This window comes from Trachurus japonicus, chromosome 10 (assembly GCF_045865225.1).
Source record: "Trachurus japonicus isolate A0001 chromosome 10, Traja_1.0".
Lineage (NCBI taxonomy): Eukaryota > Metazoa > Chordata > Actinopteri > Carangiformes > Carangidae > Trachurus > Trachurus japonicus.
The window spans coordinates 11,181,166-11,197,042 of NC_140916.1; the positions used below are offsets into that span (position 1 = coordinate 11,181,166).

The following is a 15,877-nucleotide window of genomic DNA, read 5'->3' on the forward strand; positions in this document are numbered from 1 at the left end:
CTCCAAAGGGCTTTGGGTTTCACTGAAGGAGTTCAGGAGGAATTCATTGGGGTTGCAGGATATTTTTTTTAATTATTTGTGTGTGTGTGAGTGTTTTAGGATTTGTTGATGGGTTTTAGAAGAGTTTTCAAGGATTCATGAGGAAGCTGGCAGCGTCTCTGGTCAGGTTCAAGGGATGGAGTGGGTTCAAGAGGTCATTAGAGGGATTTCTGACGTTTAAAGTCCTTAATGAGGTTTATAGAGGTACCACATGGAAAATGTTCACACATTAATCTGTGAATGAAGGGAAGCACGTGTCACAGTTGAGAAGCAATGAATTACTGCAACTGGAGTAACGTCTCGTAACATTTGCAGAGCGCCCTGGGGGGATTTTCATCGGATTCTCTCTGGCAGGATGTTGTCGGGGGGGGGGGGGTTTCCACAAGAGCAAATAATTCACTTTTAATAAGAACTGTGTGTTCACAACAGGTTTCGACAGCAAACAAAGCAGGATCGAGCGTTCTCCGCCGTGACCATAGAGTCCACAGATTACACCGAACGGTTCATTTCACTGATTAACACACACTCGAGCCAACGAAGGGGAACTAATCACCTGAAGACCTCTTGGGTCACGATTGCACTTTGTCGTGAGCCACTGGGAGATGTCGCAGGATAAATGCACGGAGGCGTTTCCACAGCGACTCCCGGCGTTTGACACGTTCTCGGTTCTAATCTTGCATTGTGTCGGGGCAGATGCCTCTGTTGGTTTCAGTGTGGAACCTCCTTTAACATGGAAGTCTCATTATCTATAATGAGTAGCTGTTGAGAGATGAGAGGCTGTTGACGAGAGCTCCTTGTGGCTCAGACAGTTAGCAGTGTAATAATATACAGTATCAGCCAGATGATGGAGGCTTTTATCCAAAGTACCTCACACTGCTTCAACTGCATACATATTTTAGAAAGGGCGGCCCGGTGGGAACTAAACCCCTAATTCTGACAATGGCGGTGTCACGCTGAGCAGTGAACTTCAGAGGAAACACCAACCTCTGCAGCCTCGGAGAGGGAGCGGGATGATTTCCCATGTTTGGTATCGTGTGTTTCTGAGTGGTCACAGAGAAAACATCTCACTACAGCATTTCCTTTGTGATCGCATGAAAGAGCAAAGTGGCAGATTCGAGTGACGCATGCAGACGTGTTCGCTTCTCTCCAGCTGTGATCAGCACCTCCAGTTTTTTTTGGGAACGCATTTTTTACAAAGACACTCACGCACTTCTGTTGCATCTCAAAAGAACAAACAACCCCCCCCCCCCCCTCGAGACTTTCACTTTAATCTCAATGTTTGACTAACATGACCTTTCCCTCTCTCTCCTTCTCTTTTTCCATCTTCAGTATGGGGAGGAGGAGGTGTGTTCGGACCGTTTGGACACTGACTTCCCGGACATCGACCTCTCCCAGCTGGACACCAGCGACTTCGACAGCGTCAACTGTCTCAGCGAGCTGCAGTGGTGCAACGATCAGCCTGCAGACGCCTCACCAGCCTCCATCCACTACAGTACGGCAGATGAGCTCTTCGAGGTGAGATAAAGACCAGTGACTGGTTCTTCAATGATCATAGTTGCACTTCTGATAAATGTTTTGACAGATAAACCTGGTTTAAGAATCAGTCATTTTGTCTCCATATTAAATACAAGCCAAAACATCAAAACAACAAACCAAATGCTGCCTCATGTTGAAGAATTAAAGGCTTCAGGTTGATTAAGAAATTGATCTAAATGATGTTGCATGTGCAGGTACAGAGTTAAAGACACAAACGAGCTTTTGCTCATAAAGAAATTCAAGCCCAGATTTCTGTGGTGGTTTAAGACTAATCCACGGTTTTGGCCTCTTGGAGCCACAGTTTAGATTAATCTGATTTAATTGAGGAAAAACATCCAGTTTGGACCCCGGAACAACAACATCAGTGTTTCAGCAGTGATTGTCTCTCGAGGACACCTTTCGGTGAAGTCTAAATATACAGGTGCATTAGACCCAGTGAGGGATTTCAGTTCTGTAGTCTGGGTTAATGTCATGATTGATTTAGAGGCGACTTCCTTTCTTTAAATGTTTGACTGCTGGTAATACCGTTGGACAGAAATCTTGTCCACTTCCCGGAATCATCAGTCCAGTGGGTCTTCAGCAGATTTTGCAAGAGATGAGGGATTTGAACCGGCAGAACGTTTTTGTACGTTTAATAAATCTCGGTTTCGAAGCCAAACTTTCCTTTGCTGTTGACATGTGCAAAGCCCCCGACCCTTCACCCGATCCCCCTGCTGAAATTTGGACATACAGTACGTCCCAGAGGGCATTGCCAAGAAAGTAAGTGCCCGTTACGCTGCTGCGTGTAACATGAGGACGGAGGCAGACCCATCAGCTTGGATCAGCCCGCTGCCTCTAGGCCCAGTGCTCCGGTATCAGGTGCCCTCGCTGGATGAATTCAGGGAACACCCTCCTTGTTTCCCTCTATCTGAAAGCAAACCCTGGATCATTGATTGTCTATATGTTTCCAGCCCCAGTTATGACTCGCGGTCCCATTACAGAGGCTAAATTGAGTGTGTCTCCAGAATAAAAAGACAACAACGGAGAGATAAAGTAGCGTTTAGGTCCAGATCAGCGGCTATGTAATGCAACTCTACTGGTGAAAATTGCTCTAATGTTGCAACGCACCACCGAGTATTGGTTAAACGAAGATAGGCAAGGGATGATGGGAAAGTAGGTGAGGAAAACACTGACCGTCTCTGCTGTGTCTTTCTCGGTTGTGGTTCTTATTTCGATCCCCATTATTAGCTGACGCCTGAGTGACTGTTTGTCTTCCTGCCACCCCGGCGCAAAACAAAACTTTACGAGACAGTTGTTGTGTGAGGACGGACTCTCATCAGAGCTAATAGATATTTGTACTGATGCCATAATCGTTATGATCGTTATGAGAAAGGTGTGAGAGCAGGAAGCTCGATCACTGCTGACGGTATCGCACTCTTCTCAATTTCATCCTTTAATGAATCTTTTTACTTTCTTTTCTCTCTTCTTTTGTCAACTTCTGCTCGCTCTCAGACTTTAACCTACATCTCACAGCTCCCCTTTATTATCTTTTTAAGCAAAACTGATATTCCTCCCTCTTCGTTCCTCCACTATATTACATTCGAGCCGATACTGTATTGATCAGACTAATAGGCTGCAGCCGAGCAGACGGTTGGACGTCTCTCATTTATGATCACAGGGTAATGAATAGAGTGATAAGGCGACAGATGAGACCCCCCTCTCCCACCATGTCTCCGACTCTCTGCCGCTCATCAATACGCCACTTTATTTACAGCAGCGTATTGGAATCTAATCCACGTTAGACCAGATTGATCCGTGTTTGTGTGTCGTCGGACTTCGTTTAACCTTGTAGAGAGAGTTGGAGAGGTTGGCTTCATATTATCGCTTTAATAATAACACATTATCTTATTTCTCCCTCGTTCTCTGTTCTTGTCTGTTTCTTCCACACTCACATTTAAATGTAATTATTACTCAGGAAATCTCTTTAATATCTTTCTAATGTAATTAATGGATTGAGGTAATATCCACAAGTGTGTTTAAATGCGCTAACGTACCACTGCTGATGGCAATAAAGCTTTGATTACGATCTGCTCTCAGAGATAGACAGAAAATCGTGAAAAGGAAAGAAGGTTTGAGGAGGAAAAAGGATTTTCAGAGGTTAGATTCAAACTCCTGCCTCTGGTGGATGAAGCACCACGTGGAAAAGCAAGTGAATTAATAAAACAGAAATATATTTCAGCCAAAGTCGACTGCGATTATCAGGAACAGCATCATTTATACCCCCTAAAAGTTTTAACTGACTCCGAGAACGTTCCTGACATCAAGTGGAGTCGCAGCACCAGCATCCAGTGAAGAGAAAGAGCATCAGCAAACCTGAGAGACAGAGAATAAATTTAATAATAAATAGTTTGGCAGCCGGGAAACAGATAGAGCTGGATGATAAAAGGAAGAGACAGATGACTGGAGCTCGGTGGCTTCCCGTAGGCCAGCCATGCTATCACCTCTCCACCAGACTCTGCTCTCAGCAAGATGGCAGCTCCACAACAGTAAACAACCCCTGTGTGGATGTAACAGGAGGGAGGAAGGAGGGGTGGGGGGGGTGGAGAGGGGGCAAAATCTGGGCTGAAATTACAGATAAATAATGCATTTTGATGTGCATCTTCACATCCTCAAATTAGTCTGTTTTCATGCTTCCATTTTTTTTTTAAAGCATGAACATCTTCACAGGAAGTCAAACTGAATCACATTCATCACAGTGGCTGGGAACACAATGGTGCAGATCAGTCAATAAACATTTATAAAAATAACTCCCCTGTATCAGCAAGCTTGTGCTTTGTTCTTTATAATGAGGTCAAAGGTCGGGGTTAGTGTGTCCTCATCATGTGAACTAACGAGGTAGAAGAGAAGCAGGAGTGAGATATCAGCTGATTAAGTGTGAACACAGGAGGACGGTCGGTGGAGGAGAGAGGAGTGATTCAGCTGCTGTGTCACCGAGCCTTTAACAGTCTCTTCTCTATTTCAAGATATAAATGTAGATTAAGTACAAATGTATTTTACATCTGGCAGTTAACTGTTACTTTTGAACTGATTCAGACATGACTACATATTCTTAGATGGCACTAAAACATTAATGAAAGCTTAAGGCTCCATACAGTATAAAGGTAGACGTTTGTATTAAAGCTCCATACAGTATAAAGGTAGATGTCCATGTAGTGTGATTATAAAGCAGCTCTAGGTTCTATATTAATACTGTGAAAGTATCAAAGCCTCAGTCCACAGAAAAATGCACACAGCCTGTATTCAGAAGCTGAGCCTTAAAACCAGCTGTCAGGACTTCCTGTCACTTTGTGATGTCACAACAGAGCAGTTATCAAGCCACGCCCACTCAGACCAACCATCCAACACTTGCAGGATTTGTTTTTTCAGAGTGTTTTATTCTGAAATCTGCTCTACAGCCAATTAGCAGAGAGGCTCAGCATTAGCAAGTTAGCATGTAGCTAGCCATAGTTTCTAGAGCAGCTGTTCGTGGTGAACTGGATTCGGTTTCAGAGCTGTGTTGTCCTTTACCCTTTAGTCTGTCAGGGCTGTGACCTGTGTCCTCTCTGTGTTCGACTCCCTGCAGATAGAAGAGGAGAATGCGGCTCTGCTCGCCGCTCTCACTGACAGTTTGGATGGCATGGTGGATGCCGAGGTGGGCGGGCTCTCCGTCTTCCCCGCCCTGGAGGAGGAGCCTGACCAGGACGAGGAGGAAGATGATCGTCTTCCCCTCAGCGCCGGGGACTTCAGCCAGTCCCTGGGGGCGGAGTCAGAGGATCCATCACTAGTAAGCAGCACACCGCCGTACTGTTTGCAGATAAACTCTCTAACCTCGCTGAGGAACACGAACTCTGTACATGAACTTGATATTCTCACCTCGGACGCCCCCCTGCTGCCGGTTCAAGTGGCTCCTTTAATACATGCTTCAAACACCAACCCACTCCCGTGCTGCACCTCTCCTTTTCCCATGCTCCCCCTCTCTCTTTTTTTTTTTTCCCCGCCCGCATCTTAATCTGTGTCGCGTTTACCGACCTTGATGTTCCCCTCGTCGGCCCGCGAAGGTTCAAAGTCCGTCTTTAAGTCCAGGAAAACAGAGGGGCCCTGAGGCAGCACACAGTAACCTTTCATCCAGTCTTGTCCTCCCTGTGTGTGTGTGTGTGTGTGTGTGTGTGTCTGTGTGTGTGTTTTACAGGAGCACATGTCTTTACAAGAATAGAGAGAAAGTTTGAACTGAGGAAACTCTGCAGATGCTCATTTATTAGCATTAGTTCATTAGAAATAACACTGGTCATAAAGTAAATAGGATTTTTATTAATTTGCAAAAGTTGAACTCAAACAAACATCATAAAAAGTAACAAACAAGGAAAAGTCCAAGTTTATCCAATAACTCTAAAAAATCAATATAAATAAATACTTTCAATGTCAAATTTGGATTAAAAACAAACATAATACTTTATAAGTTTGTTGTTTACTGTAGGACGATGTGAACAAACTAAAGTACGTCAAAGATTCACCTTCACAAAATTGTTTATTCAAGGAAGCAAATTAACTTAAGATTTTTGAGACGTGTTCACATCCTGCTCTTGACCTTTGACCTGTTTGTAGTAATGTTGTTGTGTTCTGTCCCGACGACCCTTGAACGCTGGTCCATAAAATTACAGTGAAAACGACAGTTCAGTTCAGGTTCCTCACAAGTGCAGTAATCCAGAGTGTGTGTGAGTGTGTGTGTGAGGGAGAGTGTGTGTGGCCCTCCAGCACGTGGTCGAGTTTATGTGTGTTTGCTTGTTTTCAGCCCCCCCCAACCCCCCCTCCCTACTCGCTCTCTTTTCACACAGTCCTGCTGGATGCCTCTCTCTCTCTCTTTTCTCTCTCTGGGCCCCTCCGTCGTTCCCTGAATCCGGCTTCTAGGAAACAAACCTTGTTTTTTCTCTCTCCATCGGCCCTCTGCCTGCACCTGAGCCATGTCCTCCTCAGAAAAACACACTGAACCTCCATCTCCTCACACAGGATCAACAAATTGCCACGGCCTCCCTCTGCAGCAGCAGTGAACGAACCTCGTGCCCTACTTTCCCCGCGGTTCACTCTGCTGTCAGGAGAATGCAGCCTCTGGAGCTTAATTGAAGCAGGAAGCTATTTCCCTGCAATAAATGACTTATGATTACTGCTGTAATGTGGCCTTATTGCACTTGTCAAGATGAATCCAACCCGCTTCCTTAATTTGACTTAAATTTCACAGCGAAGAGGGGGCGGCTCGCTGGGTTTTTCTCGTGCGCTCTGATTTAGCGGCGGCCCACAAAGATGCTATTGTTTGGCGGCCGTGAGTCATGTCGGAGGGCTGAATACCGACAGCGTAAATATTCGCCGAGCTGCACTGCTGCCTTCCCATTTGCAATTACACACCGAATCCAGCCATAAAACACGTCTGTCGGAGGAGTCGGAGGAGATTTGTTAAGCTTCAAGGTTCGGGAGGCGTCGACAGTGAGAAACGGTGAAAGAAAATGTTTTAAGAAGGAAAAATTAACAAAAGAAATTCTCCTGCGACTACAGGTGAAAAGAGGAGGAGGAGGATGATGATGAGCAAGAGGAGGAAGGTGAAGGTTAAAACTTACTCTGTAATGTCACTACTAGTATCTACAGTACAGTTGAGTACAGTGAGATTTATTTATTTTAAAGTCACATGAAGTAATGAACAGTGACAGACCAGGTCAGTGTGTCACCTGTGTTACATCACAGGTCAGCTGCTGGAGTCGGGCCGAGCCAGGCGTAGGAATACGGTAGTTCAAGCTGAGAAGATATAGTTCCAAAGAAAATGGCTCCAAGATTAATAAAACGAAAATATTCAAAATAAAACAAACTCCTACAGTGATGTTGGCTTTTTATAATTTGACAATTTTTTAACCTTGATTAAAAAGTAAAGCCTCACTGAACTTATATGTTCAATTAAACTGATGCCAACTAGTGAATAATGAAGAGTTCAGCTCAACTTACATTAAACAAACAGACTGATGATCGTCGGCTCTGGATTCAGACCAAAGCAGAAACTCTTGAAGTGATGTTTGACTTCAGATCAGAGACTTTTTGATCCTGTTGAACAAGTTTACAGACTCGTCACCATCAGTCCTGATAGTTACTGTACTCACACATGTACCTGCGCTCTGTGGGTGCAGGTGTGTTCACATCAATCAGGCTGGAAACAGTTTAGGAAGATGAGCTTACATTTTAAAGGCACAACCTGCTCTGGTGGGACCGACAGGACCTGAACAGCTGAGGCTGAAATATTAGGAATAAAACCAGCTCTAATGAAGCAGAGTTTGTCTCTGAGACGAGTTCTGTTTCAGGATCTGAGAGAAAAATGAGCAGAGGAAGTGACATTCCTGCCAAATTGGTGGAAATGATAACGACTTCAATGACCTTAGATGGTTCAGTGCAGGAATCAGGAGTTGTTTGGCAGATGAGGGAGCCAAGAAATGTTGAGCCTGGTGTTGAGAGCCGTTAGTGAGCGCCGGTGTTTTTTGTGCGCTGGCAGCAAACGAACAGCAAACAGGGCGAGCGGAGCTTGTGTTGCTGCAGCCGGTGAAAGGCCACCGAGGAGGTGTTTAGCCCAAAACAGCAGAGAGGTCGAGCCACCAGATGCCATCGACTTCACTGTTGTGTGGCAAAACTTTGTCGCCCTGCACACAAATGCACACACACACACGTCCTGCCCTTGTTTAACCTTGAGGACTCAGTCGACTTGTCAAAATAAGTGGAGGCTGGTTAATCAGTTACACCTCCTGGTTTCACTCAGTCTGGTTTGAAAAGACACCTGAAGGTCAAATGTAAAGAAGAAGGTTCAGTTACAAACGGAGCCTAAACGCTCCTTCGTCTTGTTTGAGTTGCGTGGTTTCTCCGTCTCTGATAATTCTTTTGTGTAACTTTCGTACGATTGGGAGAAATCTCAGTTTTACTGGAGTGAAGAGATTAAACATCAAGGACCAGACAGAAACAGGAAGCAGTGAAGCTGAACCCGTCTCTGAGCTGCACTATGAGTTTAAGCTTCATGGTTTTTCGTCCAGGTTTCTTCCTCATATCAAGGCAGCGGCTTCTTCTGCTTTAGTGCTAAAGGAGCCTGTCTTAAGCTTTCAAATGAACCTTTATTGGCAATTGTCAATAGGCAGGACAGTCGGGATATAATTTGGACGAGTCACTCCAACAATCTGACCAGGAATTAAATAAGAATATTTCTAAAATTGTGCAGTCTGTTCAGGTTTAGACACTTAAAGGGATAGTTAAACATTTTGGCAAATTGGCCCATTGCCATAATCCCTATAGTCATAGCAGTAGGTTCGTTACCTTCACAACTTGTCCACCAGAGCGTTTTGGAGTTGTTGGATTGTGTATTTGATGAGGAAAACCAAGAAATCCCATTAGCCTCCGTAGAGTAGCTCTGAGCAGCTCGCAGCTCTGCTCCACCGTTCTAAAAATAGCTTGCACCGACAAATAAAGGTAACAAACCTACTGCTATGACTATAGGGATTATGGCAATGGGCCAATTTGCCAAAATGTTTAACTATCCCTTTAAAGAGCAGTTAAGAAAGTAATGATGTGGCGTTCAGGGCCAGTCGGGGACGGTGTTGACTTTAAATGTCAGCCGTTAGAAATTCACTTCCCAGATAAATGCAGCTCTGTGTCTGAGAAGAAGCTTCAGTTTCCCTGAAACGCGAGCGCTGAAGCTGCGGCTCCGCTCGTCACTTATCGTTGATTTACAGTCGGTGCCCTGTAATACTGTGTGTTACTAAAATGTAGATGGCAGTAATTCATCCTGCATTTTACAGCAGCAGCAGCTCGGCGACCGCAGCCGAGTGATTTAACATGCAGCTGCACCACGTGTCGCTCCGGCGTCGCTTCCTCGAAAGCTGCAGCAGTTCAGCAGCAGAAGAAGCCGTTCACTGCTTCATTCCTCTGACAGTTTTCCCAAAGTTTTCCCACACACACACACAGAGCTCCCCTCTTCTGTAACACAAACACCACTCCTCCACCTCCACTTCCACTTCTACCTCCGTCTCCGTCTCTACAACTTCTGAGGCCGTTTTCCCGTGGGCTCCGTCTCGTTAGCGCCTCCAGGCAGCAAAATGTGAGACTAGTATGACAAGTCACGACTCCCATCGCTGTAGGGGGGAGGCGGGAGGGGGGGGTGCACGTGAACTGATGAAATGCATATGAGGAAACACTAGTGAACAGCAGTGGGATGTTTTTCTTTTCACGGAAAGCAGGGAACTTTTTTTTTCTTTTTCCTCGTTCCACTGAGGATGAATTTGAAACAGTCATGCATCGACTTGAACTGGAGGGCGGTGATTAAGATGTCACTGTTAAACGGCACCGTGGTGCAGCAGGAGCAGGAGCGTTGAGTAGTTGTTTAGTATCGCACAGTAACACGTGGCCGACGCCACTTAACCGTAGTGACACCAAACTGGTCAAAGGTGAAAAGTCTGTTTACACATTAAACACCTGTATTTATGGTTTTTACCTCCGAGCTCCTGGATTCGTCTTTGAGAGAAGCTCCTGCCAAGAAACATGATCGGAAAATAGTTTGACTCATTCGTAAACGTTTTTTTCTCTATATGATCTTAATCCTCGACTTCCCCTGAGAGTTTTATTTTGGGATCTGCTGAATGATTCACGTGTCTCTGAGCTGACTGATGCTCTGAGGACAGAGTCCAGGTCCCTGTCTCAGACCAGAACATCTCACTTCGTTCAGACAGAACTCAGATGATCCCGACTGACGTTGACGTTGTCTACTCACACAGAAACGCTGTAATAACATGATGCTGTTTACTCTACTGGAGCTGCAAGGTGTGTGTGTCTCTATGTGTATGTGTGTGTGTGTGTGTGTGTGTGTGTTTCATCACCCATTTCCATCAGTTGAGTGCTTCACTGTCACATGACTGTTGTCACTCTCATGCTCCAGTCTGAGTGTGGCGCTGCCCTCTACTGGTGCAGGACGACACTGCACATGAACTCACTGAGGCCTCACTGCCACACACAGTCTGTTATTAGCTTGATTTAATTCCCATTAAAGATCTATATCATATTTATTTATGACTGATCAGGAAAATGATTCAGCTTATGAACCAGTCATAATTCTAATTCATTCCTATTATGTAGTTTTCCTTATTGATTAGTGTGTAATTTACAGTTGAGGCCTGAAATAACGTGAAAGTACAGATTTATATCAGAGTCAGAGTCATGTGGGAGGTAGATTAGTGATCAATATAGCCGCTGATTTCTTGTCTGATATCATTAGATTTGTGTCTGTGGAGCAAATTTGATGATTTAAAAAGAATTTGGAAACACAGATGAAAATTAATCCAACATAAACTTGAGAAAACAGTTTAATGTATTTCAGTTATTGTTGATTTGCATGTAATTGAATTGATACAGTTATGTAATCTAATCTATATAGATGTAGTGTAAGTTTGGAGGCCACACACACACACACACACTCACACTGTACAGTCACAGCAGAGTGTAATTACAGATGTCTCATGTTGATGCTTTGACAGGTTATAAATTCAGTGGAGACGCAGGGAATGTAAATCTGGCAACAACACAAGATCATGAAAGTAAAATTAAAGTGGTACCATGTTTGTAATGGTGATAAATTAAACAAACTAAACCATAACCTCTCTGTGACCTGCTGAGGCTCCAGTGTTTTGATGTTTGTCTGACACGTTGCTCCTGAATCTCACCTACGTGTTCTTCTGGGATGACGTAACTGTACCTGGATGTACCTGAAGGCAGCGTGGGATTTGTGCGTGTGTGTGTGGAGGCTTCTGCATCAGATTTAATAAGATGGAGTCATGATCAAGTTAAATTGTTCATGTACAAACACAGATTGCGTCACTTGTTTGTCTTCCTGTGTGATCGTCAGTGTTTACATCCACTCACAGCTCTGTGTTTGTGTGTCTGTGTGCATCATTGTTTCTCTGTCTCTGTGTTTTTCTTTTGCATTTCTCTCTGTCTGTCATTCATGTGCTCTTGCAACTTTCTCTCTTTTAGTGTGTGTGTGTGTGTGTGTGTGTGTGTGTGTCCCACCTCAGAACAAGGCGTCCATTGATGCACCAGCGGAGAGCTCTGGCCGGCGTCCAGAGTAGAGTAGAGTAGAGCGGAGCGGAGTAGAAGTGGAGCGTTCGAGAGGCCCGGACGCTGCCGGAGGGTTTTCAGTGTTTCACACAGACACAAACCTTCAGTCTCCTCTTCACTCTGCTCAATGGGACTCTCACAGCAGCAGCAGCAGCAGCAGCAGCAGCAGCATCATCACACACACTCCCGGGCCAAGTTGGCTCGCCCACAAAGGGCCGCGGTGGCCCCATTAGTGATGCGGGCGATGGTCCCGTTCAGTCATTTGACCCAGATAGTATTCAGTGGTTACAGCCAGAACTGCTGGGTGGTAATGTCCTATTCATTAAAGCATGGCTGTAATAAACAGTGACAGTGCTGTAAATAAAAGGTGGTTAACTGTGACCTCCTGACACTGATCAGCAGCTTCATGACAAACGATGCACCGGATCATTACCTGTTTTTTTGTTGTTGTTGATCTTCTTCTTCTTCTTCTTCCTCTCTTTGATTTATGGCGCCTCTGCTCTTTAGCTCAGATATACGCAGCTCTCTATAGAACTCTGAGCTGTAAGTTCTGGCACCGTCAGTGGATGATTCACTGTCAGATATAAAGACTGAATGTATAGCAAAGGGTTAGATAATAAAAAAATAAGGTTGGTATAATAATGTATGTATGAGGGTTAGCAGCAGTTGTTGCTATGGAGAATTAGTGAGTCACTTGTGCTTTGTTGATGCAAATGGGAACAGAATCGACCCAATTAAAATGATTTACATTGTATTAATGTGTCTTTGAGTCTCAGCTGCAGATGCACCAGCAATTCAGGCTTAATTGTTAAACGTTTCATGCAGCGCTGCACCATGGGAGATGTAGTTAATTTACTCCCTTTTTTTAATATCAACATTTTTTAATGTTTGATGGAGGAATCTGGTGTTTTTTTCTGATACAATGAGGATTCAACCTGTTTAGTTTGACTCATATTTATAAATTCTCCAACACCGAGGCAGGAAATGGATCTGAAGTGACCTTCGCCCCCCCTCGTTTCCTCTGCGTCGGTCAAATCAGATTAATTTCGGTTCAGTGACTTTATTCATCCCCCAGCTGAGACGGATGTGTTTACAAACAGAGTCAGGTGATCTGAGCCGCTGCGTTCCCGGGAGGGACGAGGAGGACGTCAAACATGGCTGCCAGAGTTTATTGCATTAAATGAGGCTGTGTTTGTTTATATGCGCGGCGGCGGCACTTTGCTGTAAATGGTTCAGGAAGCTCTGTTATATCCTCCCTCTCTGATTCCTCACTCCCACCACATCTGTATTTTCCACATCGTCGTCTCCGGGAGCGAGCGCAGCGCAGCGCGGCGTGGTGGGGGGATTTTCTCCCTAAGCTGATTTATATCAGCTGATAGCCTTGTCATGAAGCTAGGTGCTGGAATGAAAGGATGAATAGACGGATGAAAAAAAAAAACCCAAAACAATGAGAGGATAGTGGGGAATGAGAGCGGGCTGTGTTAATATCCATTTGAAAGGTAATACCGAGGGAGGGATTCGTCTCTGTGTCTTATCTGTGGCTTCAACCAGAGGATGGAGGGAGAGGGGGAAACATTAAGAGGGATGGAGAGACAGGAGGAGGAGGACGTGAGGTGGTAGAGGTGTAGATGAAGATGGGTGTGAAAGGTCATAAAGATGGAGATGAAAGATGGGAGGGGGAGGCAAAGAAGAAAAGAGCTGAAGGATGACAGGGACGAGAAGAGAGGACGGGTATAAACAGGTATTAACAAAGAGGATGGAGGGTGAAAGACGAAGCTGAGATGGGAAGATTGATAGACAGAAGGATCAAAGAGAAAGGGATGAGTAGAAGTCATGTGATGTGATCTTAGAGGAGAAGATCCAGCTGTTTGATGAGAGTGTCATGTAGCTGTCGGCTTCAACCTGCAGCACGACAACACATTGAATGTCAAAATGTGTTTGTTTTTTTCTTTTTCCATATCGTGGAAACGTGTGAGAAGCTGCAGCACTTCACCGCAGCTGTATCCGTCAGACTTGAACATTTTCATCTTCATTACTGTGTGAATTTATTCGTCCTGTTGAAGCTGAAACACATAAAGACGAATCTTCACTCTCCACCAAACTGCCGCCCTAAATTCTCCGTACGTCGCGTTAAAGGCTTTGAGAATCGTTCACGTCCGTTCAACCACAGGGGACGAACCTGCACTGTTCAATGATGGAGTTTAATTTGCAGCCAAACTTATGTCTCCTACTTTCTCTTTTATTCTTCTTCTGCAGCTGAAGAAGCTGCTGCTGACTCCTCCCAACGTGCCCACGGGCATCGACGCACACAAAGATGGAGTCCATGGCCATCGCTATAGCAACAGGAGCCTGCAACTACGGCCGGTCAGACCTCTGGTCAAGGTGAGGGGGCGCGAAATAACACAGAGCAGGAGCTGCTGATTTAAGGTGGATTTGTTGAGTTTACAGAGAAAGTTTTCAAACTCCAGGCTCTTTGTTCTGAAACTCAGAATCAGTTTGTTCTGTTGCAGCCACAGATGATGATCATGTCCCTGTTTTCACTGCTGAACGTCCCTCTGTCCTCTGAAGGCTAGACGGATAACAAAATTGGATTTTTTTTATTTTTTATTTTTTTCAAAATCACTTTCCCTCAGAGGTGGTGGCGAGTTGAGGCAGATATAATTCACTGCTGTGCGGCGCCTGAAGCCGGCCTCACAAACTGAACCTCAAACAGGTGTCTGCACATCCTTCTGCAGGCTGGACTCAAACCAGAGCACTGAGCAGATATTAGTATTTGATTATTGAGTATTTATAATAATAACACAGACCTCTGTTAGGTTTTTTTTTAACTCATCTGTTGGTGGGTTAAGATGGTTTGATTTGGTCATGTCAGACTCAACCACCATCTTTTTAAAAACTGTACTACTTCATGTTTTTCTCTTCTTCTTTGATTAAGTATTGATCCATAAGAAAGTATATTTGGGATATATTTAAAAAGCAAAAACCATCTCAGCGTAGTTTTCCATCTCCTCTCTCAGCTTCTCTCTGGAGCTCTTGTAACAACAGGTTGGTGTCCGCCAATCAGAAGAGAGGAGGCTCTGAGCCTCTCTTCTGATTGGCTGACTAAATGAGCTATTAAAATAGAGCAGATTCCAGAATAAAACACTCAGGAGAAACCAAATCCTGCAAAGCTGTAGGATAGTGGGTCCAGGTGGTGGTGGGCGGGGCTTTGGGTGATTGCTTTGTTGTGACATCACAAAGTGACAGGAAGTCCAGACGGCTGGTTTTAAGGCTCAGTTTCTGAATACAGGCTGTGTGCATTTCTCTGTGGACTGAGGCTTTGATACCTTCACAGTATTAATATAGAACCTAGAGCTGCTTTATAATCACACTACACATGGACAAGTACCTTTATACTGTATGGAGCTTTGATAGAAACATAATGGCTAAAACCATTTGATAACTATGTAAGGTTTTCTTCTACATCTTTCACTTTACCTTTCTGTGCATCAGTCCTGTAAGATGTGGTGACACAGCATCAGTCCCACTTAAAGCAATTTTGTCAGACTCAGTCTTTTCAGGGAGCTTCAAGTCGAGGTTAATTGAAATTTCAGAGGCTGTTTCCGCCCCGGCAAAAAAAAAAAATTGTTGTGAAAATCCTGCAGAAATCTTGTTAAACTCTGGCTGCAGCACCAACATGGCCCTTTAAGAAAGACAAAACCCTCCGTCTGCCAGGTCTCAGATTCTCACTACACAGCGTCCACACAGGAACAGGAGCAAACAGAGTGCTCGTCCAGCTCCTAACAACAACAGTTTTTATTTTCCAAAATGACAGATATCTCATTTTTACAATAAAAAAAGCTCTTCGGACCCTGAAGCTTGCTGAGGCCTTCAGCTGCTGCCTGTGATAGATGCAGCGTAGAGGAAGGGAGGACGTTTACAATGGCCGCTGCTGTATGACTTAGCAGTAATTGGATAGCTGCTAGCATTGTGCTTCAAGTGGCCATTGATTACAATACCAGTCATTTATCTTGTACGAGCAGAGAGAGCGTGGTGATCCTGCACACAGCCCTGCTGCTCTGGCTCAAGAAAGGAGGATTCAGAATACCCACAGGATGCAGCACGGGGATAAGCCAAGCTTGTATCCATCACACACCCTCCTAGTGCTGGCAGAGTCTGTGTGTGT

General features: G+C 44.7%; 1 protein-coding gene across 1 annotated transcript in view; it reads left to right on the plus strand.

The window, feature by feature from the left end:
* The window catches only part of ppargc1b (peroxisome proliferator-activated receptor gamma, coactivator 1 beta), a 94,583-nt gene that overhangs the window by 62,967 nt on the left and 15,739 nt on the right, over nucleotides 1–15,877 (plus strand). The window contains exons 2-4 of the mRNA XM_085789250.1: nucleotides 1,369–1,554; nucleotides 5,177–5,377; nucleotides 13,969–14,094. Coding sequence (XP_085645376.1) covers nucleotides 1,369–1,554; nucleotides 5,177–5,377; nucleotides 13,969–14,094 — 513 coding nt within the window. The remainder of the gene's footprint in view (nucleotides 1–1,368; nucleotides 1,555–5,176; nucleotides 5,378–13,968; nucleotides 14,095–15,877) is intronic.